At 43.8% G+C, this 20,559-nt stretch overlaps 1 protein-coding gene across 5 annotated transcripts in view; it reads left to right on the forward strand.

The window, feature by feature from the left end:
* Window positions 1-20,559, forward strand: part of cwf19l2 (CWF19 like cell cycle control factor 2) — a 144,988-nt gene that overhangs the window by 113,961 nt on the left and 10,468 nt on the right. For all 5 annotated transcript variants that reach the window (XM_072577483.1, XM_072577486.1, XM_072577485.1 and 2 more), the window contains 2 exons: window positions 5,275-5,391; window positions 11,289-11,444. In XM_072577483.1, coding sequence (XP_072433584.1) covers window positions 5,275-5,391; window positions 11,289-11,444 — 273 coding nt within the window. The remainder of the gene's footprint in view (window positions 1-5,274; window positions 5,392-11,288; window positions 11,445-20,559) is intronic.

A 20,559-nucleotide genomic window follows, 5' to 3' on the forward strand; every position in this document is an offset into this window, starting at 1 on the left:
AGGTATCAATGGGGGAGCACTTTAGGACCATCGATCATAATTCTATTAAATTTAAAATAGTGATGGAAAAGGATAGACCAGATCTAAAAGTTGAAGTTCTAAATTGGAGAAAGACCAATTTTGACAGTATTAGGCAAGAACTTTCAAAAGCTGATTGGGAGCAGATGTTTGCAGGTAAAGGGATGGCTGGAAAATGGGAAGCCTTTAGAAATGAGGTAACGAGAGTCTAGAGACAGAGTATTCCTGTTAGGGTGAAAGGAAAGGCTGGTAGGTATAGGGAATGCTGGATGACTAAAGAAATTGAGGGTTTGGTTAAGAAAAAGAAGGAAGCATATGTAAGGTATGGACAGAATAGATCGAGTGAATCCTTCGAAGAGTATAAAGGCAGTAGGAGTATACTGAAGAGGGAAATCAGGAGGACAAAAAAGGGACTTGAGATAGCTTTGGCAAATAGAATTAAGGAGAATCCAAAGGGTTTTTACAAATACATTCAGGACAAAAGGGTAACTAGGGAGAGAATACAGCCTCTCAAAGATCAGTAAGGCGGCTTTGTGTGGAGCTGAGGTGGGGCAGATACTAAACTAGAATTTTGCATCAGTATTTACTGTGGAAAAGGACATGGCAGATATAGAATATAGGGAAATAGATGGTGACATCTTGAATAATATCCATCTTACAGAGGGGGAAATGCTGGATGTCTTGAAGCACATAAAAGTGGATAAGGCCCCAGGACCTGATCAGGTGTACCCTAGAACTCTGTGGGAAGCTAGGGAAGTGATTGCTGGGCCTCTTGCTGAGATATTTGTATCATCGATAGTCACAGGTGAGGTGCCAGAAAACTGGAGGTTGGCTAACGTTGTGCCACTGTTTAAGAAGGGTGGTAAGGACAGGCCAGGGAACTATAGACCAGTGAGCCTGACGTCGGTTGTGGGCAAGTTGTTGGAGGGAATCCTGAGGGACAGGATGTACATGTATTTGGCAAGACAAGGACTGATTCGGGATAGTCAACATGGCTTTGTGCGTGGGAAATCATGTCTCACAAGCTTGATTGAGTTTTTTGAAAAAGTTACAAAGAGGATTGATGAGGGCACAGTGGTAGAAATTATCTATATGGACTTGAATAAGGGGTTCAACAAGGTTTCCTCATGGGAGACTGGTTAGCAAGGTTAGATCTCACGGAATACAGGGAGAACTAGCCATTTAGATACAGAACTGGCTCAAAGGTAGAAGACAGGGGGTGGTGGTGGAGGGTTGTTTTTCAGACTGGAGGCCTGTGACCAGTGGAGTGCCACAAGGATCGGTGCTGGGTCCACTATTTTTCATCATTTGTAGAAATGATTTGGATGTGAGCATGAGAGGTATAGCAGATGACACCAAAATTGGAGGTATAGTGGACAGCGAAGAAGATTACCTCAGATTACAATGATCAGATGGAGTTTAATTTAGATAATTGTGAGGTGCTGCACTTTGGGAAAGCAAATGTTAGCAGGACTTACACAGTTAATGGTAAGGTTCTAGGGAGTGTTGCTGAACAAAGACACCTTGGAGTGCAAGTTCATTAGCTCCTTGAAAGTGGAGTCACAGGTAGATAGGATAGTGAAGGAGGCATTTGGTATGCTTTCCTTTATTGGTCAGAGTATTGAGTGTAGGAGTTGGGAGGTCATGTTGTGGCTGTACAGGACGTTGGTTAGGCCACTGTTGGAATATTCCTATCAGAAAGATGTTGTGAAACTTGAAAGGGTTCAGAAAAGATTTACAAGGATGTTCCCTGGGTTGAAAGATTTGAGCTATAGGGAGAAGATGAATTGGCTGGGGCTGTTTTCCCTGGAGCATTGGAGGCTGAGGAGTGACCTTAAAGACGTTTATAAAATCATGAGGGGCATGGATAGGGTAAATAGCCAAAGTCTTTTCCCTGGGGTGGGGGAGTCCAGAACTAGAGGGCATAGATTAGGTTGAGAGGGGAAAGATATAAAAGAGACAACTTTTTCACGCAGAGGGTGGTACGTGTATGGAACGAGCTGCCAGAGGAAGTGATGGAGGTTAGTACAATTGCAACATTTAAAATGTATCTAGATGGGAATATGAATAGGAAGGGTTTGGAGGGATATGGGCCGGGTGCTGGCAGGCGGGACTAGATTGAGTTGGGATATCTGGTTGGCATGGTCAAGTTGGACCAAAGAGTCTGTTTCTGTGCTGCACATCTCTATGACCCTAAATGTGGAGTTTGTTTCGAGAGCATTTGCTTGATACTGCTTGATAGTTTTGTCCCACTGAGGCAAGGAAGAAATGGTAAGATGAAGGAACCTTGGGTGACAAGGGATGTGGAGGGAACTTGTGCCTGGAGTTGGAGGAAGTAAGGGAGATCCTTAATGAATACTTTGCTTCAGTATTCAGTACTGAGAGGGACCTTGTCGTTTGTGAGGACAGTGTGAAGCAGGCTGGTATGCTCAAGCAGGTTGAATTTAAGAAGGAGGATGTGCTGAAAATTTCGAAAAACATAAGGATAGATAAATCCTCTTGGCCAGACGGGGTATACCCAAGGTTACTACAGGAAACAAGGGAAGAGGTTGCTGTGCATTTGCCAATAATCTTTGCATCCTCACTGTCCACTGTCTTATGCCAGATGTTTGGAGGGTGGCAAATGTTATTCCCTTGTTCAAGAAAGGGAATAGGGATATTCCTGGGAATTACACACCAGTCAGTCTTACGTCTGTGGTAAGCAAATTATTAGAGAGGATTCTGAAAGGTAGAATTTATAATTACTTGGAAAACCTTAGTTTTGTTACAGATAGTCAGCATGGCTTTGTGAGGGGCAGGTCATGCCTCACAAACCTTATTGAATTCTTTGAGGATGTGACAAAACACATTAATGAAGGTAGAGCAGTGGATGTGGTGTACATGGATTTTAGCAAGGTGTTTGATAAGGTTCCCCATGGTAGGTTCTTTCAGAAAGTAAGGAGGCATGAGAAACAGAGGGATTTGGCTGTCTGGATACAGAATTGGCTGGCCAATAGAAGACAAAGGGTGGTAGTTGATGGACAGTATTCACCCTGGAGCTCGGTGACCGATGGTGTACTACAGGGATCTGTTCTAGATCCTCTGCTGTTTGCGATTTTTATAAATTTTTTTGGATGTGTAAGTGGAAGGTTCAGCTAATAAGTTTGCTGATGACACAATGGTTGGTGGAGTTGTGGATAGTGAGGAGGGCTGTTGTAGGTTGCAATGGGACGTTAACAGAATGCAGAACTGGGTTGATAAGTGGCAGATGGAGTTCAACCTGGATAACTGTAAAGTGACTCATTTTGGAAAGTTGAATTTGAGTGCAGCATATGGGGTTAATAGTAGGATTCTTGGCAGTGTTGAGGTACAGAGGGATCTAGCGGTTGCTGTCCATAGATCCAGCAAAGCTGCAACCCAAGTTGATAGGGTTGTTAAGACGGCGTATGGTGTGTTGGCTTTCATTAGCAGGGAAATTGAGTTTAAGAGCCATGAGGTTATGCTGCAGCTCTATAGGGCCCTGGTTAGACCACACATGGGATATTGTGTTCACTTCTGGTCGCCTCATTATTGGAAGGATGTGGAAACTTTAGAGAGGGTGCAGAAGAGAGTTACTAGGATGCTGCGTGGACTGGAGGGCATGTCTTATGAAGAAAGGCTGAAGGAGCTAGGGCTTTTCTCATTGGAGTGAAGAAAGACGAAAGGTGACTTGATAGAGATGTACAAGGTAATGAGTGGCATAGATAGAGTGAATTGTCAGACACTTTTTCTGGGAGTAGAAATGGCTATCACAAGGTGGCATAATTTTAAAGTGATTGGAGAAAGGTTTAGGGGAGATGTCAGAGGTCGGTTCTTTACAAAGGGATTGCTGGGTGTGTGGAATGCACTGTCAGCGTTGGTACTAGAGTCAGAAACATTGGGGACATTTAAGCGACTCTTGGATGGGCACATGGTTGATAGTAAAATGTAGGGTATGCAGGTTACTTTGATCTTAGAGTAGGATAAAAGGTTGGCACAACATTACTGGTTGAAGGGCCTGTACTGTGCTAGACTGTTCTATGTTCTATTTGTCTGTGCCTTTGACCTGACCACTTGTTTATTCTCAGAAAGGGAATAGCATATAGTCAGTTCCTACTCTGACAATCTCTGTTTCCAGATTTTGTTCAGAATATTGTGTATTAAAAGATTGCTTGGTAATTTTATGCTCTTCTGCTTGCTTTTGTGCCAACATGGAAAATCTCCCCTGTGCCTTTGTTGAATTGAAACTGTAAACACATTTCTAAAGAATGGATATGTATTTTTGCAGTATCTAGGACAGAGAATGGTATGGATTTTGCGACAAGAATATTAGTGAGACACTGAGTACAAAAGATGATTAATGTCTAATTTGAGTAGTGATATCCAGCATTTTCACATGAAGAATTGTGTTAAAATTAGCAAGTTGCGACTGATGTTGTCCTGATTCACCAAAACCTTTATTCTAACAGTTTCTTGTCAGAAGATTTAGCATTCAAGCAGATAGGAACATGAACTTGTGGTAATTGACCATTAGATACCCACCAAACACATCCAAGAAATACTGAGGGCTTGCCCATTCAAGTGTTATGTATTTTAATATTATGTGAAAATATATGAGAGATTAAATGCAAAGTTAGAAATGTTTAAATAATATTTTTATCAACTTTTCTTTTTGTTTCTTTTACCAATCTCTCTGTCTCTTACTCTGTCCCTTTTCCTTCCCTTTTTATTTCATTTTTCATATTTAGTATACAAACTGCCACTTACTTTCGATTTATGTGCCTCAGTCAGGATTCTTTAATCTGATTACTTGAGACATTTCATCATTTTCCCTGTTCATGCAGGCTGCCCAGCCTTGATAGAAGACAGTGTTGTTTTGATTGTTTAATAACTGCAAATTGCCATTTTGTAAACCCACAGATTGTGTGACTGTCTCAATGTTATGACCATTGAGTGCTATGTTTTGCCATTAATTGCAAAATCAAGCATTATGTTTGTGCCAATGCAGTGTACTGTACTGCATTGTAATTGCTGCAAATTTACTTGAAAATCTCTACATTTCACTAATGTGAAACAATGTCTGGTCAATAAGCTGTATGGTAAAATATGTTAGCAATGCTTTTAGAATTTCTTTTGAAATATGCCTTGATCTAGACCAATAAATTATATGACACATTCATTTATTTTGCAAATGGAACTTACAATGGAATATTTGTGTCGATTTCATTATATGAATTCAGGCCTTTCTCTACTCCATAGGTATACCTGTGTCTGCCCAATTACCAGTCAATGACTGAAGGTCACTGCCAAATAGTACCTCTCCAGCACCACACTGCAGGTACCATACTGGATGAAGATATCTGGGAAGAAGTGCAGGTCAGAATAAAACTGTAAATTATTATTTTACCTTAATTAAAGTATTTTTCTAACAATGATATTATATTGAAACATGGCTCTTAGAATGTTGATATTTGTTTCAAATTAAACTAAGACACGGTAGGGCACTTTATAAAGATGAATTGCTTGCCTGGTTTATTTGCAAATCTTATTCTCGTGAGGTGAATAAACAAAAAAGATGTATTAGACTTATTAACAGCAAAGGTATTGTGCTGAAATGAGCTTGATTTGAAAAGTAAATTTGACAATTCTGGTAATCACTTAAATTAACATTTTTGAACAGGTTTATAAGACTGAATTTGAAAGCTTACTGAGAAGGTTATGAATGATAACTATCAAAGCATGCAACAAAATTGATGATGAGACAGGGTTTAATTTGTAAATTTCCCTTGATAGTTTTAAAAGCAATGTTCCAGGTCAGCTAATTAAAGCTGTAAATCAAAACTTGTCTGCTGTTGATGCACTACATTTTCTCCACTGGCACAACAGATTAAAGTGGGGAGTAGCTTAACCATATGGGCCAAGAGGTTCTGGGAATTAGATAGCTGACTTCAACTGGTCTGGGAATGGGAAGTTACCAGACTTTCAGCTTCTAGTCATTAGACCAAAATTATTGCAGACGTTGCAAATGCATGGAAAGTGATATTCCCAGAGGCTGAATACCCTGCTGATACCTAGCGTCCAGTTTTTGGCAGCCTTTGCTAAAGCTCATATATCTTCAGGGGGTTAGAAGATGACAATCACTTGTGGAACCTGCCAAAGCAAATTATTGTAGCCCAGAGTTTTTCAGTTGGTGTTATTTTGATGTCAACATTAGCATCTTCAGGAACATTTTTTTTTAACCAGTATGTTTCCTGCTGAATGAGGAAGGAGATATTGCTGAATCTAATCCAGAAAATTAAGTAGATTAATTGAAGAATAGCATAGGCCACAAGCACTGCTGGATTTAACATTATAATATCAGGACTTTATAAAAATGATAACTTTCATTATCCATTACAGTTGCAAATAATATTGAAATGGATGATTTGCTGATATACCGTACAGGAAGATCCTACAGTTAATAAGATGCTTTATTATTGAACTTTAAGGTTGGCGATCTAATCTGGTTGGGATCTTTTCTAGTTGCTGTGAAAAGTAAGCATCCAGATCTTGGAGACGCTGGCCACAATCTTCAAATCCTTGTTAGATGCAGTGTTTATGCTGAAGCACTAGAATATAGCAGATATTACATCCTTGTTTAAGGGAGGGAAGAAGGATTAACCAGTCAATGCAGGCTAGTCAGTTTAGCATTGGTAGCAGGAGTGCTTCTGGAAACGATAATACAAGAGAAAATGACCACCTAACTCAACAAACTTGCACAAAAAGAGAGATTTGTTGAGGATGAATTTTGTTTGTCTAAACAAAAACAAAATGCTCGAAATATTCAGCAGTCTGACAGATTCAGATCTGTGACCTTTCACCTGATGCAGCATGGATACAAAATTAACTGGTGAAAAAAAATCGTTACTTTAATGTCATATGGTCAAGATATCTGTATCTTTAAGGTACATGCTTGTGATGTCATCACTGCATTGTAGTATGTGACCTGAGGGTATGAAGGTCTAGAACACTACCTGATCACTTGAAGCATGATGAATTACTGCAATCCAGTGAAAGATGCTATGTTCTGAATGGTGTAGTTTAAAAAGTGGTGTGAGAAGAAGGAAGAACCAGGTTGGCAGGACAAGTTAACAAAACAGTTAATAAGGCATATGGAATTTTGGGGTTTATAAATCGAGGCAAGGAGTCAGGAAGTGATGTCCCACTTATGTTCATCTCCAGTGTACGAGAAAATAAGTTGCAGCAATATGGAAAAGAAAGTGAGGGCTTGGACTTAAATAGATTGTTCCTGAAAAGAATGGTATAAACTGAGTTGCTTCCTCTGTGTCAGACTATTCTATTGTATCTTGGAATCTGTTGAAAGATTTCTCGTGCTCTGAGGTATCAGTTTGAAAATCAATGCTGTTGAGGAAGACCTTTACTGTAGAATTCTGGATTAGTGGTGCTGGAAGAGCACAGCAATTCAGGCAGCATCCAAGGAGCTTCGAAATCGACGTTTTGAACAAAGGCCCTTCATCAGGAATAAAGGCAGTGAGCCTGAAGCGTGGAGAGATAAGCTAGAGGAGGGTGGGGGTGGGGAGAAAGTAGCATAGAGTACAATGGGTGAGTGGGGGAGGGGATGAAGGTGATAGGTCAGGGAGGAGAGGGTGGAGTGGATAGGTGGAAAAGGAGCTAGGCAGGTAGGTCAAGTCCGGACAAGTCATGGGGACAGTGCTGAGCTGGAAGTTTGGAACTAGGGTGAGCTGGGGGAAGGGGAAATGAGGAAACTGTTGAAGTCCACATTGATGCCCTGTGGTTGAAGTGTTCCCAGGCAGAAGATGAGGCGTTCTTCCTCCAGGCGTCTGGTGGTGAGGGAGTGGCGGTGAAGGAGGCCCAGGACCTCCATGTCTTTGGCAGAGTGGGAGGGGGAGTTGAAATGTTGGGCCTTGGGGCGGTGTGGTTGATTGGCACTGCTGTCCTGGAGATGTTCCCTAAAGCGGTCTGCTAGGAGGCGCCCAGTCTCCCCAATATAGAGGAGACCACATCGGGAGCAACGGATACAATAAATGATATTAGTGGATGTGCAAGTAAAACTTTGATGGATGTGGAAGGCTCCTTTAGGGCAGTGGATAGAGGTGAGGGAGGAGGTTTGGGCACAGGTTTTACAGTTCCTGCGGTGGCAGAGGAAAGTGCCAGGATGGGAGGGTGGGTTGTAGGGGGGCGTGGACCTGACCAGGTAGTCACGGAGGGAACGGTCTTTGCAGAAGGCGGAAAGGGGTGGGGAGGGAAATATATCCCTGGTGGTGGGGTCTGTTTGGAGGCGGAAATGTCGGCGGATGATTTGGTTCATGCAAAGGTTGGTAGGGTGGAAGGTGAGCACTGGGGCGTTCTGTCCTTGTTACGGTTGGAGGGGTGGGGTCTGAGGGCGGATTTGCGGGATGTAGCCGAGATGCGTTGGAGGGCATCTTTAACCACGTGGGAAGGGAAATTGCGATCTCTAAAGAAGGAGGCCATCTGGTGTGTTTTGTGGTGGAACTAGTCCTCCTGGGAGCAGATCCGGCGGAGGCAGAGGAATTGGGAATATGGGATGGCATTTTTGCAAGAGGTAGGGTGGGAAGAGGTGTAATCCAGGTAGCTGTGGGAGTTGGTCGGTTTGTAAAAAATGTCAGTATCAAGTCGGTTGTCATTAATGGAGATGGAGAGGTCCAGGAAGGGGAGGGAGGTGTCAGAGATGGTCCAGGTAAATTTAAGGTCAGGGTGGAATGTGTTGGTGAAGTTGATGAATTGCTCAACCTCCTCGCGGGAGCACGAGGTGGCGCCAATGCAGTCATCAATGTAGCGAAGGAAGAGGTGGGGAGTGGTGCCGGTGTAATTACGGAAGATCGACTGTTCTACGTAGCCAACAAAGAGACAGGCATAGCTGGGGCCCAGACGTGTGCCCATGGCTACCTTATTGGTCTGGAGGAAGTGGGAGGATTCAAAGGAGACATTGTTAAGGGTGAGGAGCAGTTCGGCCAAACGAATGAGAGTGTCAGTGGAAGGGTACTGTTGGGGACGTCTGGAGATGAAAAAACGGAGGGCTTGAAGGCCCTGGTCATGGCGGATGGAGGTGTAGAGGGATTGGATATCCATGGTGAAGATGTGGCGTTGGGGGCCGGGGAAACGGAAGTCTTGGAGGAGGTAGAGGGCGTGGGTGGTGTCTCGAACGTATGTGGGGAGTTCCTGGACTAGGGGGGATAGGACAGTGTCGAGGTAGGTAGAGATGAGTTCAGTGGGGCAGGAGCATGCTGAGACAATGGGTTGGCCAGGGTGGTTAGGCTTGTGGATCTTGGGAAGGAGGTAGAACCGGACAGTGCGGGGTTCCCGGACTATGAGGTTGGAAGCTGTGGGTGGGAGATCTCCTGAGGTGATGAGGTTCTGTATGATCTAGGAGTTGATGGTTTGGTGATGGGGGGTGGGGGTCATGGTCGAGGGGGCAGTAGGAAGAGGTGTCCTTGAGTTGACATTTTGGCTTCAGCGGTGTAGAGGTCAGTGCACCAGACTACCACTGCGCCCCCTTTATCCGCTGGCTTGATGGTGAGGTTGGGATTGGAGCAGAGGGATTGGAGGGCAGCGCATTGTGAGGGTGAGAGGTTGGAGTGGGGGAGGGAGGTAGACAGGTTGAGGCGGTTAATGTCCCGGAGGCAGTTGGAAATGAAGAGGTCGAGGGCAGGTAATAGGCCAGCGTGGGGTGTTTTTCAGCGGTGTAGAGGTCAGTGCGCCAGACTACCACTGCGCCCAGAACACACCAGATGGCCTCCTTCTTTAGAGACCGCAGTTTCCCTTCCCACGTGGTTAAAGATGCCCTCCAACGTATCTCGGCTACATCCCGCACCTCCGCCCTCAGACCCCACCCCTCCAAACGTAACAAGGACAGAACGCCCCGGTGCTCACCTTCCACCCTACCAACCTTCGCATAAACCAAACCATCCGCTGACATTTCCGCCACCTCCAAACAGACCCCACCACCAGGGATATATTTCCCTCCCCACCCCTTTCCGCCTTCCGCAAAGACCGTTCCCTCCGTGACTACCTGGTCATGTCCACGCCCCCCTACAACCCACCCTCCATTCCTGGCATTTTCCCCTGCCACCGCAGGAACTGTAAAACCTGTGCCCACACCTCCTCCCTCACCTCTATCCAAGGCCCTAAAGGAGCCTTCCACATCCATCAAAGTTTTACTTGCACATCCACTAATATAATTTATTGTATCCGTTGCTCCCGATGCGGTCTTCTCTACATTGGGGAATCTGGGCGCCTCCTAGCAGAGCGCTTTAGGGAACATCTCCGGGACACCCGCACCGCCCCATGGCCCAACATTTCAACTCCCCCTCCCACTCTGCCAAAGACATGGAGGTCCTGGGCCTCCTTCACCGCCACTCCCTCACCACCAGACGCCTGGAGGAAGAACGCCTCATCTTCTGTCTGGGAACACTTCAACCACAGGGCATCAATGTGGACTTCAACAGTTTCCTCATTTCCCCTTCCCCCAGCTCACCCTAGTTTCAAACTTCCAGCTCAGCACTGTCCCCATGACTTGTCCGGACTTGTCCTACCTGCCTATCTCCTTTTCCACCTATCCACTCCACCCTCTCCTCCCTGACCTATCACCTTCATCCCCTCCCCCACTCACCCATTGTACTCTATGCTACTTTCTCCCCACCCCCACCCTCCTCTAGCTTATCTCTCCACGCTTCAGGCTCACTGCCTTTATTCCTGATGAAGGGCCTTTGCTTAAAACGTCGATTTTGAAGCTCCTTGGATGCTGCGTGAATTGCTGTGCTCTTCCAGAACCACTAATCCAGAATCTGGTTTCCAGAATCTGCAGTCATTGTTTTTACCCCTTTACTGTAGGATGTTGGGGGAGGGCGATACTATGGTCACCTCATTAAGGGGCATTTAGGCCTGTACATGGGTGAATAGCATTACCTTCCTGCTCCTGATGGGAGTCAACTGAGATATGAAAATTATAGCACTTAAACAAATTTTAAAAAGTCATGCAGACTGAAAGAAATGTAATATAATACAAAGCTCTGACTCTGCGTAGAGATAACTGATGGCATTCAAAAATGGTTTAGACATTCTGACATCAAATGTGAACGGGGTAAATTGGTTAACGTTTCCTACCCTAATCTAAGTGGATCCTGGATGTTTTTTAAATAGATTAACCTGGATTCTGATGCAGGACTTGGGTTTTAAAATTAATTTGTTTCCTCTGTCAAGGCACAGGACTAAATTATATGTCTTTTTGACAGCTGTTTCGAAAAGCCTTGGTGAAAATGTTAGAAGACAAAGGACTCGACTGTGTCTTTTTTGAAACCAATATGCATTTAAAGAAACGTTTTCATATGGTCTATGAATGCATTCCTCTACCAAAAGAAGTGGGAGACATGGCTCCTATCTACTTTAAGGTAAGACATGTATATGGACAGGAGTAGCAGGAATAGTCATAGAGCTGTGCAGCATGCACATAGGAACTTCGATTATCCGAATACCAATTATACGAAAGTCGGATTATCCGAAGGAGATCTCAAGGTCCTGATAGAAACATTACATCAAAGGCGTGTTTCCAACAGTCATCACACCTTTTGCTCACAGTGATTTAAACAGGCACCATCTCCAAATGACTGACCTCCCGCCCTCTCTCTCTCTCTCTCTCTCTCTCTCTCTCTCTCTCTCTCTCTCTCTCTCTCTCTCTCTCTCTCTCTCTCTCTGTCTCTCCCACACTTTCCCTGGAGTTTTACACGGGTGTACTCTATTCCCCCACCCCACTGCATCCCTAGATAATCTTTCTAACATTGCCCTGTACAGGGGAAAGGTGGAACCTGTCAAAAGGTCGCAGTAAAAAGGTGTGTGTGTGTGTGTGTCCCAGAGAGGGAGTGGGGGATGGTGTTGGATGGGGTTGGGGCAGGGCTGGACAGGTTTGTGGGGTGGGTGGGGGCAGTGTTGAACAGGGTTTGGGGGTGGGGGGGTCAGGTAGGGGGAGGGGATGAATGGGGTTTGGGGGTGGGGTGTTAGATGGAGTTGGGGGCGGGACGGGGTTCTGGGAGTGGTGTCAGTCGGTGATGGGGGCAGGGTCTCGCGAGCTGAATTGCTGCCTTACGTCCTGGGGGAGCAGACTTTAAAAACTCTGAGGCCCAGAGAAAAGGCATTTAATCGATTAACCAAAAAATCGATTATCCGAATGAAATAATGTCCGCCAGTCTCGTTCGGGTAATCGGGGTTCCTCTGTAAACAGATCCTTCGGTCCAACTTGTACATGCCAACCAGATATCTTGAATTAATCTAGTCCCATTTGCCAACATTTAGCCATATCCCTGTAAACCCTTCCGATTCATATACCCATCCAGATGCCTTTTAACTATAATTGGACCAGACTCCTCCACCTTCTCTGGCAGCTCATTCCATACGCTACCATCATTTGCATGAAAATTTTGACCCTTAGGTCCCTTTCAAATCTTTCCCTACTCACCTTAAATCTTTGCCCTCTAGTTTTGGACTGTGCTACCCTGGGGAAAAGATGTTGCCTATTCATCCTATCTATGTCCCTCATGATTTTATAAACCTCTATAAGCATACCCCTCAGCTTCTGACACTCTGGGGAAGAGTAGTCCCAGCTTATTCAGCCTTTCCTTATAGCTTGAACCCTCCAATCCTGTCATCATCCTTGTAAATCTTTTCTGAGCCCTTTCAAGTTTTACAACATCCTTTGTATAACAGGGAGACCAGAATTGAATGCAGTATTCCAAAAGTGGCTGAACCAATGTCTGTACAGCTGCAACATGACCTCTCAACTCCTACACTCAATGCACTGACCGATAAAGGAAAGCATACCAAACGCCGCCTTCACTATCCTGTCTGCCTGCAACTTCACTTTCAAGAAACTATGAAACTGTACCCTAAGGTCTCTTTATTCAGCAACACTTTCCAGGATCTTACCATTCAGTGTATAGGTCTTGTCCTAATTTGCCTTTCCAAAATGCAGCACCTCACATTTATCTAAATTAAACTTCATCTGCCACTCCTCAGCCCATTGGTGGATCTGATCAAGATCCCATTGTACTTTGGGATAACCTTCTTGACTGTCCACTACACCTCTAATTTTGGTGTCATCTGCAATCTTACTAACTATACTTCCTATATTCACATCCAAATCATTCATGTAAATGACAAAAAGCAGTAGACCCAGCACCGATTCTTGTGGCACAGTGCTGGTCACAGGTTTCAAGTCTGATAAGCAACTCTCCACCATCACACTTCAAGCCAGTTCTGTATCCAAATGACTAGTTCTCCCTGTGTCCATTTAATTGTTCTTGTGACACAGAACATTAAGAACTTCAGAAATATGCATCAGTTTCAAGACTAACTTATTCATTGATTCTTAAAGCTGAATGATGTTTACAATTTTTTAAATAATGTTTTGGTACCTGAATAGAATATCTTAACATAGTAATTTGCAAAATATTTTCTTCTGTCTTAGTCTCATTTGGTAATTATTCTAGTCTTTCACATTTAGGAAATGTTGTTTTTGAAAATTCAGTAACATTTATTAAGAGAGAGGGAGGACCACCTTTCCTACTGTTTTCCTCTTCATGTTCTACCAAGTTTCAGCATGGTTAACAGTATTGAGATATTCTTGGTGAGAAATTGAAGGGATAAATTGTTCATTTATATTCTCTAGTGCTGCTCAGAATGTTCTTGACTTCCCAGAGGTCAAGCCCAGAAATTTACACAACAGCGGCAGAGAACATTGATGCTGAAACCACACTCTCCTTTGCACCAGTTGCTGTCACATACCATACATCCCCTGAAAGAAGATAATCAGGAATATAGGTGGAGGATGGGAAGGGAGAGTTGGGGCTGTCAGGATGGGACCAGAGTTGTGTGTTTGTGCCGGGAATAGTGGGACTTGTTTGGGTGAGACTGATGGCGAAAGTCCCTGGACGTTCAGGTGGGAGGATAGTAGAGAGTTGAATTGTGAATTGGGTGTCAGTTTTGTGGTTAGCCAGACGTTTGGAGTAGTTTTTAAATTCTCTAATGTTTTTTTGCTAAGTGAGTTGAAACACTCTGAAGTCTCCAACTGTGATTCAGAGTTAGAAACCTTTTCTGAGTTGCTGGACAGTTGCCCATCAGAAGTTTCAACTTCCCGTGATTCCATGAAGCCGGATGTATCGGGGCATCTCTCATCTGTGCTGCTGAAATAATTTGTCTTATTGGAAGATCTGGACCCAATTTTAATTTAAGAATCTGACCCGAAATTTTACCCTGCTCCCATTGTGAGAAACGGTTAATACTTAATATTACGTCACCTTCTTTACTATTTTGGGTTTTGGCTATAATCATTATACACATCATTTTAAAGCCAATTTTGATGACAGTTATCCACATACATCTACATCTGATACATTTGGTGCTCATAGAGCTGCAGCAGCAAACTAAAATGTGGTAAACCTAAATGAGAGGTAATTAGTATAAAAATATTCTTAGCTACAGTAAAATATTCCTTTTTAATAACTTCAAATAATCTCACTGATTTTCTTTGTCAAAGGGATTATTCTGTATTACCTATGGTGTTATTAAAAACAAGAAGTTAAAAATTAACTTCTGTAAGAAATGCTAAGTACTGCTGGTGCTAAAAAGTGAAATTATTTTTCGAATGATCTCCATGCAAATGTTTGATTTTTGTGATTACCTGTACGGCATGTTTCTCAAATTTGATGCAAGCTAAATAACATGCGAAATCTTTACAAATCAAGTAGTTTTGAAACGAAAGTACTTTTATCTTTGAAATAACTGTCAACTATAAATATAGATAAATAACATTTTTTTTTGACCAAATATTGTTTCATTGAAATAACGTTAGACAATACTTTACAAATTAAACTTCAGTGTACAGGAATCCCCAGTTTTTCGAACATTTGCTTTACACCAATTTGCTTCTACGATAGACCTACTTTAGTACCTGTTTCCACTAACTGAAAGAGGATTTTCGCTTTTACAAAAGCGTGAGTGGCATCACCAGAGCCTTCCACAGGAACTACACTCAGCATCAAGCTGCCATACCTTTGAACTGTGTCTGTGAACATCTGTGCTTTATCTTGATTTATTGTGTACATCCGTTAGCAAGATGTGTCTTCAGGTATCCAGTACCTCCCACCACCCCAACCTCTGACAGCCTTTACTATATGTTAGTTTAGGTTTTATGTGTTATTTGGTAGGTTATGTTTTAGGTCTGGGAATGCTCAAACGTTTTTCCCATATGAAGTAATGGTAATTGCTTCTTTGTTTTACTCCATTTTGGCTTATGAATGGTTTCATAGGGACGCTCTACTTTCGGATGGTGGGGGACACCTGTATCAGGATTTAGAAGATCTAATGGCTACTTTGCACCTTATGTTCAGTAATCTTTCCAGATATCAAGAAGAACACAATCAATTTTCTCATAGGTTAGAAGATTGCCAACATAACACTCATAACTTATCATTTATTTTTCATAATATGGCATCATAGGGTCATAGAGATGTACAGCATGGAAACAGGCCCTTCGGTCCAACCTGTCCACGCCGACCAGATATCCCAACTCAATCTAGTCCCACCTCCCAGCACCTGGCCCATTTCCTTCCAAACCCTTCCTATTCATATATCCATCCAAATGCCTCTTAAATGTTGCAATTGTACCAGCCACCACCACATCCTCTGGCAGCTCATTCCAGACACGTACCACCCTCTACGTGAAAACGTTGTCCCTTAGGTCTCTTTTATATCTTCCCCCTCTCACCCTAAACCTATGCCCTCTAGTTCTGGACTCCCCGACCCCACGGAAAAGACTTTGTCTATTTATCCTATCCATGCCCATCATAATTTTGTAAACCTCTATAAGGTCACCCCTCAGCCTCCTGCGCTCCAGGGAAAACAGCCCCAGCCTGTTCAGCCTCTCCCTGTAGCTCAACTCCTCTAATCCTGGCAACATCCTTGCAAATCTTTTCTGAACCCTTTCAAGTTTCACAATTTCTTTCCAATAGGAAGGGGACCAGAATTGCACGCAACATTCGAACAGTGGCCTAACTAATGTCCTGTACAGCTGCAACATGACCTCCCAACTCCTGTACTCAATACGCTGACCAATAAAGGAAAGCATACCAAACGCCTTCTTCACTATCCTATCTACCTGCAACTCCACTTTCAAGGAGCTATGAAGCTGCACTTCAAGGTCTCTTTGTTCAGCAACACTCCCTAGGACCTTACCATTAAGTGTATAAGTCCTGCTAAGATTTGCTTTCCCAAAATGCAGCACCTCGCATTTATCTGAATTAAACTCCATCTGCCACTTCTCAGCCCATTGGCCCATCTGGTCCAGATCCTGCTGTAATCTGAGGTAACCCTCTTTGCTGTCCACTACACATCCAATTTTGGTGTCATCTGCAAACTTACTAACTATACCCCTTATGCTTGCATCCGAATCATTTATATAAATGACAAAAAGTAGAGGACCCAAAACCGATCCTTGTGGCACTCCACTGGTCACAGGCCTCCAGTCTGAAAAACAACCCTTCACCACCATCACCTTCTGTCTTCTACCTTTGAGCCAGTTCTGTATCCAAATGGCTAGTTCTCCCTTTATTCCATGAGATCTAACCTTGCTAATGAGTCTCCCATGGGGAACCTTGTCGAGTGTCTTATTGAAGTCCATATAGATCACATCTACTGCTCTGCCCTCCTCAATCTTCTTTGTTATTTCTTCAAAAAACTCAATCAAGTCTGTAAGACACGATTTCATATGCACAAAGCCATGTTGACTATCCCTAATCAGTCCTTGCCTTTCCAAATACATGTACATCCTGTCTCTCAGGATTCCCTCCAACAACTTGCCCACCACTGAGGTCAGGCTCACTGGACTATAGTTCCCTGGCTTGTCTTTACCACCCTTCTTAAACAGTGGCACCACGTTTACCAACCTCCAGTCTTCCTGCACCTCACCTGTGACTATCGATGATACAAATATCTCAGCAAGAGGCCCAGCAAACACCTCTCTAGCTTCCCACAGAGTTCTCGGGTGCACCTGATCAGGTCCTGGGGATTTCTGCACCTTTAACCGTTTCAAGACATCCAGCACTTCCTCCATCTATTTCCCTACAGTCTATATCTTCCATATCCTTTTCCACAGTAAATCCTGATGCAAAATATTCATTTAGTATCTCTCCCTTTTTCTGTGGCTCCACACAAAGGCCACCTTGCTGATCTTTGAGGGGCCCTATTCTCTCCCTAGTTATCCTTTTGTCCTTAATATATTTGTAAAAGCCATAAGACCATAAGACATAGGAGTGGAAGTAAGGCCATTCGGCCCATTGAGTCCACTCCGCCATTCAATCATGGCTGATGCGCATTTCAGCTCCACTTACCAGTGTTCTCCCCGTAGCCCTTAATTCCTCTAGACAACAAGAATCTATCAATCTCGGCCTTGAAGACATTTTAGCGTCCCGGCTTCCACTGCACTCCGTGGCAATGAATTCCACAGGCCCACCACTCTCTGGCTGAAGAAATGTCTCCGCATTTCTGTTCTGAAATGATCCCCTCTAATTCTAAGGCTGTGTCCACGGGTCCTAGTCTCCTCGTCTAACGGAAACAATTTCCTACCATCCACCCTTTCCAAGCCATGTATTATTTTGTACGTCTCTATTAAGTCTTCCCTTAATCTTCTAAACTCCAACGAATACAATCCCAGTATCCTCAGCCGTTCCTCATATGCTAGACCTGTCATTCCAGGGATCATCTGTGTGAATCTCCGCTGGACACGTTCCAGTGCCAGTATGTCCTTCCTGAGGTGTGGGGACCAAAACTGGACACAGTACTCCAAATGGGGCCTAACCAGAGCTTTATAAAGTCTTAGTAGTACATCTCTGCTTTTATATTCCAACCCTCTTGAGATAAGAGACAACATTGCATTCGCTTTCTTAATCACGGACTCAACCTGCATGTTTACCTTTAGAGAATCCTCGACTAGCACTCCCAGATCCCTTTGTGCTTTGGCTTTATTAATTTTCTCACCATTTAGAAAGTAGTCCATGCTTTTATTCTTTTTGCCAAAGTGCAAGACCTCGCACTTGCTCACGTTAAATTCCATCAGCCATTTCCTGGACCACTCTCGCAACCTGTCTAGATCCTTCTGTAGCCTCCCCACTTCCTCAGTACTACCTGCCTGTCCACCTAACTTCGTATCATCGGCAAACTTCGCTAGAATGCCCCCGGTTCCCTCATCCAAATCATTAATATATAATGCGAACAGCTGTGGCCCCAGCACCGAACCCTGCGGGACACCGCTCGTCACCGGCTGCCATTCTGAAAAAGAACCTTTTATCCCAACTCTCTGCCTTCTGTTAGATAGCCAATCCTCAATCCATCCCAGCAGCTCACCTCGAACACCATGGGCCCTCACCTTGCTCAGCAGCCTCCCGTGTGGCACCTTATCAAAGGCCTTTTGAAGGTCTAGATAGACCACATCCACTGGGTTTCCCTGGTCTAACCTACTTGTTACCTCTTCAAAAAATTCCAACAGGTTTGTCAGGCATGACCTCCCTTTACTAAATCCATGTTGACTTGTTCTAATCAGACTCTGCTCTTCCAAGAATTTAGAAACCTCATCCTTAATGATGGATTCTAGAATTTTACCAACAACTGAGGTTAAACTGATTGGCCTATAATTTTCCATCTTTTAGGATTCTCCTTAATTCTATTTGCCAACACTATTTCATGTCCCCTTTTTGCCCTCCTGATTTCCCTCTTAGGTATACACCTACTTCCTTTATACTCTTCTAAGGATTCACTCGATCCATCCTGTCTATACCTGACATATGCTTCCTTCTTTTTCTGAACCAAACCCTCAATTTCTTTAGTCATCCAGCATTCCCTATACCTACCAGCTTTCCCTTTCACCCTGACAGGAATATACTTCCTCTGGATTCTTGTTATCTCATTTCTGAAGGCTTCCCATTTTCCAGCCGTCCCTTTACCTGCGAACATCTGCCTCCAATCAGCTTTCGAAAGTCCTTGCCTAATACCATCAAAATTGGCCTTTCTCCAATTTTGAACTTCAACTTTTAGATCTGGTCTATCCTTTTCCATCACGATTTTAAAACAAATAGAATTATGGTCGCTGGTCCCAAAGTGCTCCCCCACTGACACCTCAATCACCTACCCTGCCTTATTTCCCAAGAGTAGGTCTAATTTTCCCAAGAGTAGGTACATCCACATACTGAATCAGAAGATTGTCTTGTACGCACTTAAGAAATTCCTCTCTATCTAAACCTTTAACACTATTGCAGTCCCAGTCGATGTTTGGAAAGTTAAAATCCCCTACCATAACTACTGTATTATTCTTACAGATAGCGAAGATCTCCTTACAAGTTTGTTTCTCAATTTCCCTCTGACTATTAGGGGGTCTATAATACAATCCCAATAAGGTGATCATCCCTTTCTTATTTCTTAGTTCCACCCAGATAACTTCCCTGGATGTATTTCCGGGAATATCCTCCCTCAGCACAGCTATAATGCTATCCCTTATCAAAAAAGCCACTCCCCCTCCTCTCTTGCCCCTCTTTCTATCCTTCCTGTAGCATTTGTATCCTGGAACATTAAGGTGCCAGTCCTGCCCATCCCTGAGCCATGTTTCCGTAATTGCTATGATATCCCAGTCTCATGTTCCCTGAGTTCATCTGCCTTCCCTGTTAGGCCCCTTGCATTGAAATAAATGCACTTTAATTTATTAGTCCCACCTTGTCTCTGCCTGCCCTGACTGTTTGATTCACTTCTGTTCTCAACTGTACCAGTTTCAGATTGATCTTTTTCCTCACTATCTCCCTGGATCCCACCTCCTCTGCCGCCCACCCCCCCCCCCCCCCACCTTACTAGTTTAAGTCCTCCCAAGCAGTTCTAGCAAATTTCCCTGCCAGTATATTAGTCTCCTTCCAATTTAGGTGCAATCCGTCCTTCTTGTACAGGTCACTTGTACCCCAAAAGAGATTCCAATGATCCAAAAATGTGAATCCTTCTCCCATACACCAGCTCCTCAGCCATGCATTCATCTGCTCTAACCTCCTATTCCTGCCCTCACTAGCTCGTAGCACTGGGAATAATCCAGATATTACTACCCTTGAGGACCTCCTTTTTAAATTTCTGCCTAACTCTCTCTAATCTCCCTTCAGAATTTCAACCTTTTCCCTTCCTATATCGTTGGTTCCAATGTGGACAATGACCTCTTGCTGGCCCCTCTCCCCCGTGAGAACATTCTGCACCCTCTCTGAGACATCCTTAATCCTGGCACCAGGGAAACAACACACCATTCTGCTTTTTCTCTGCTGGCCACAGAAACGTCTGTCTGTACCTCGGACTATAGAATCCCCTTACACAATTGATCTCTTGGAAGCCGACGTATCCCTTGTTGCATGAGAGCCAGTCTCAATACCCGAAACTTGGCTGTTCGTGCTACGTTCCCCTGAGAATCCATCACCACCTAAATTTTCCAAAACAGCA

The sequence above is a fragment of the Chiloscyllium punctatum genome, chromosome 9 (genome assembly GCF_047496795.1).
Source record: "Chiloscyllium punctatum isolate Juve2018m chromosome 9, sChiPun1.3, whole genome shotgun sequence".
NCBI classification, from domain to species: Eukaryota; Metazoa; Chordata; class Chondrichthyes; order Orectolobiformes; family Hemiscylliidae; genus Chiloscyllium; species Chiloscyllium punctatum.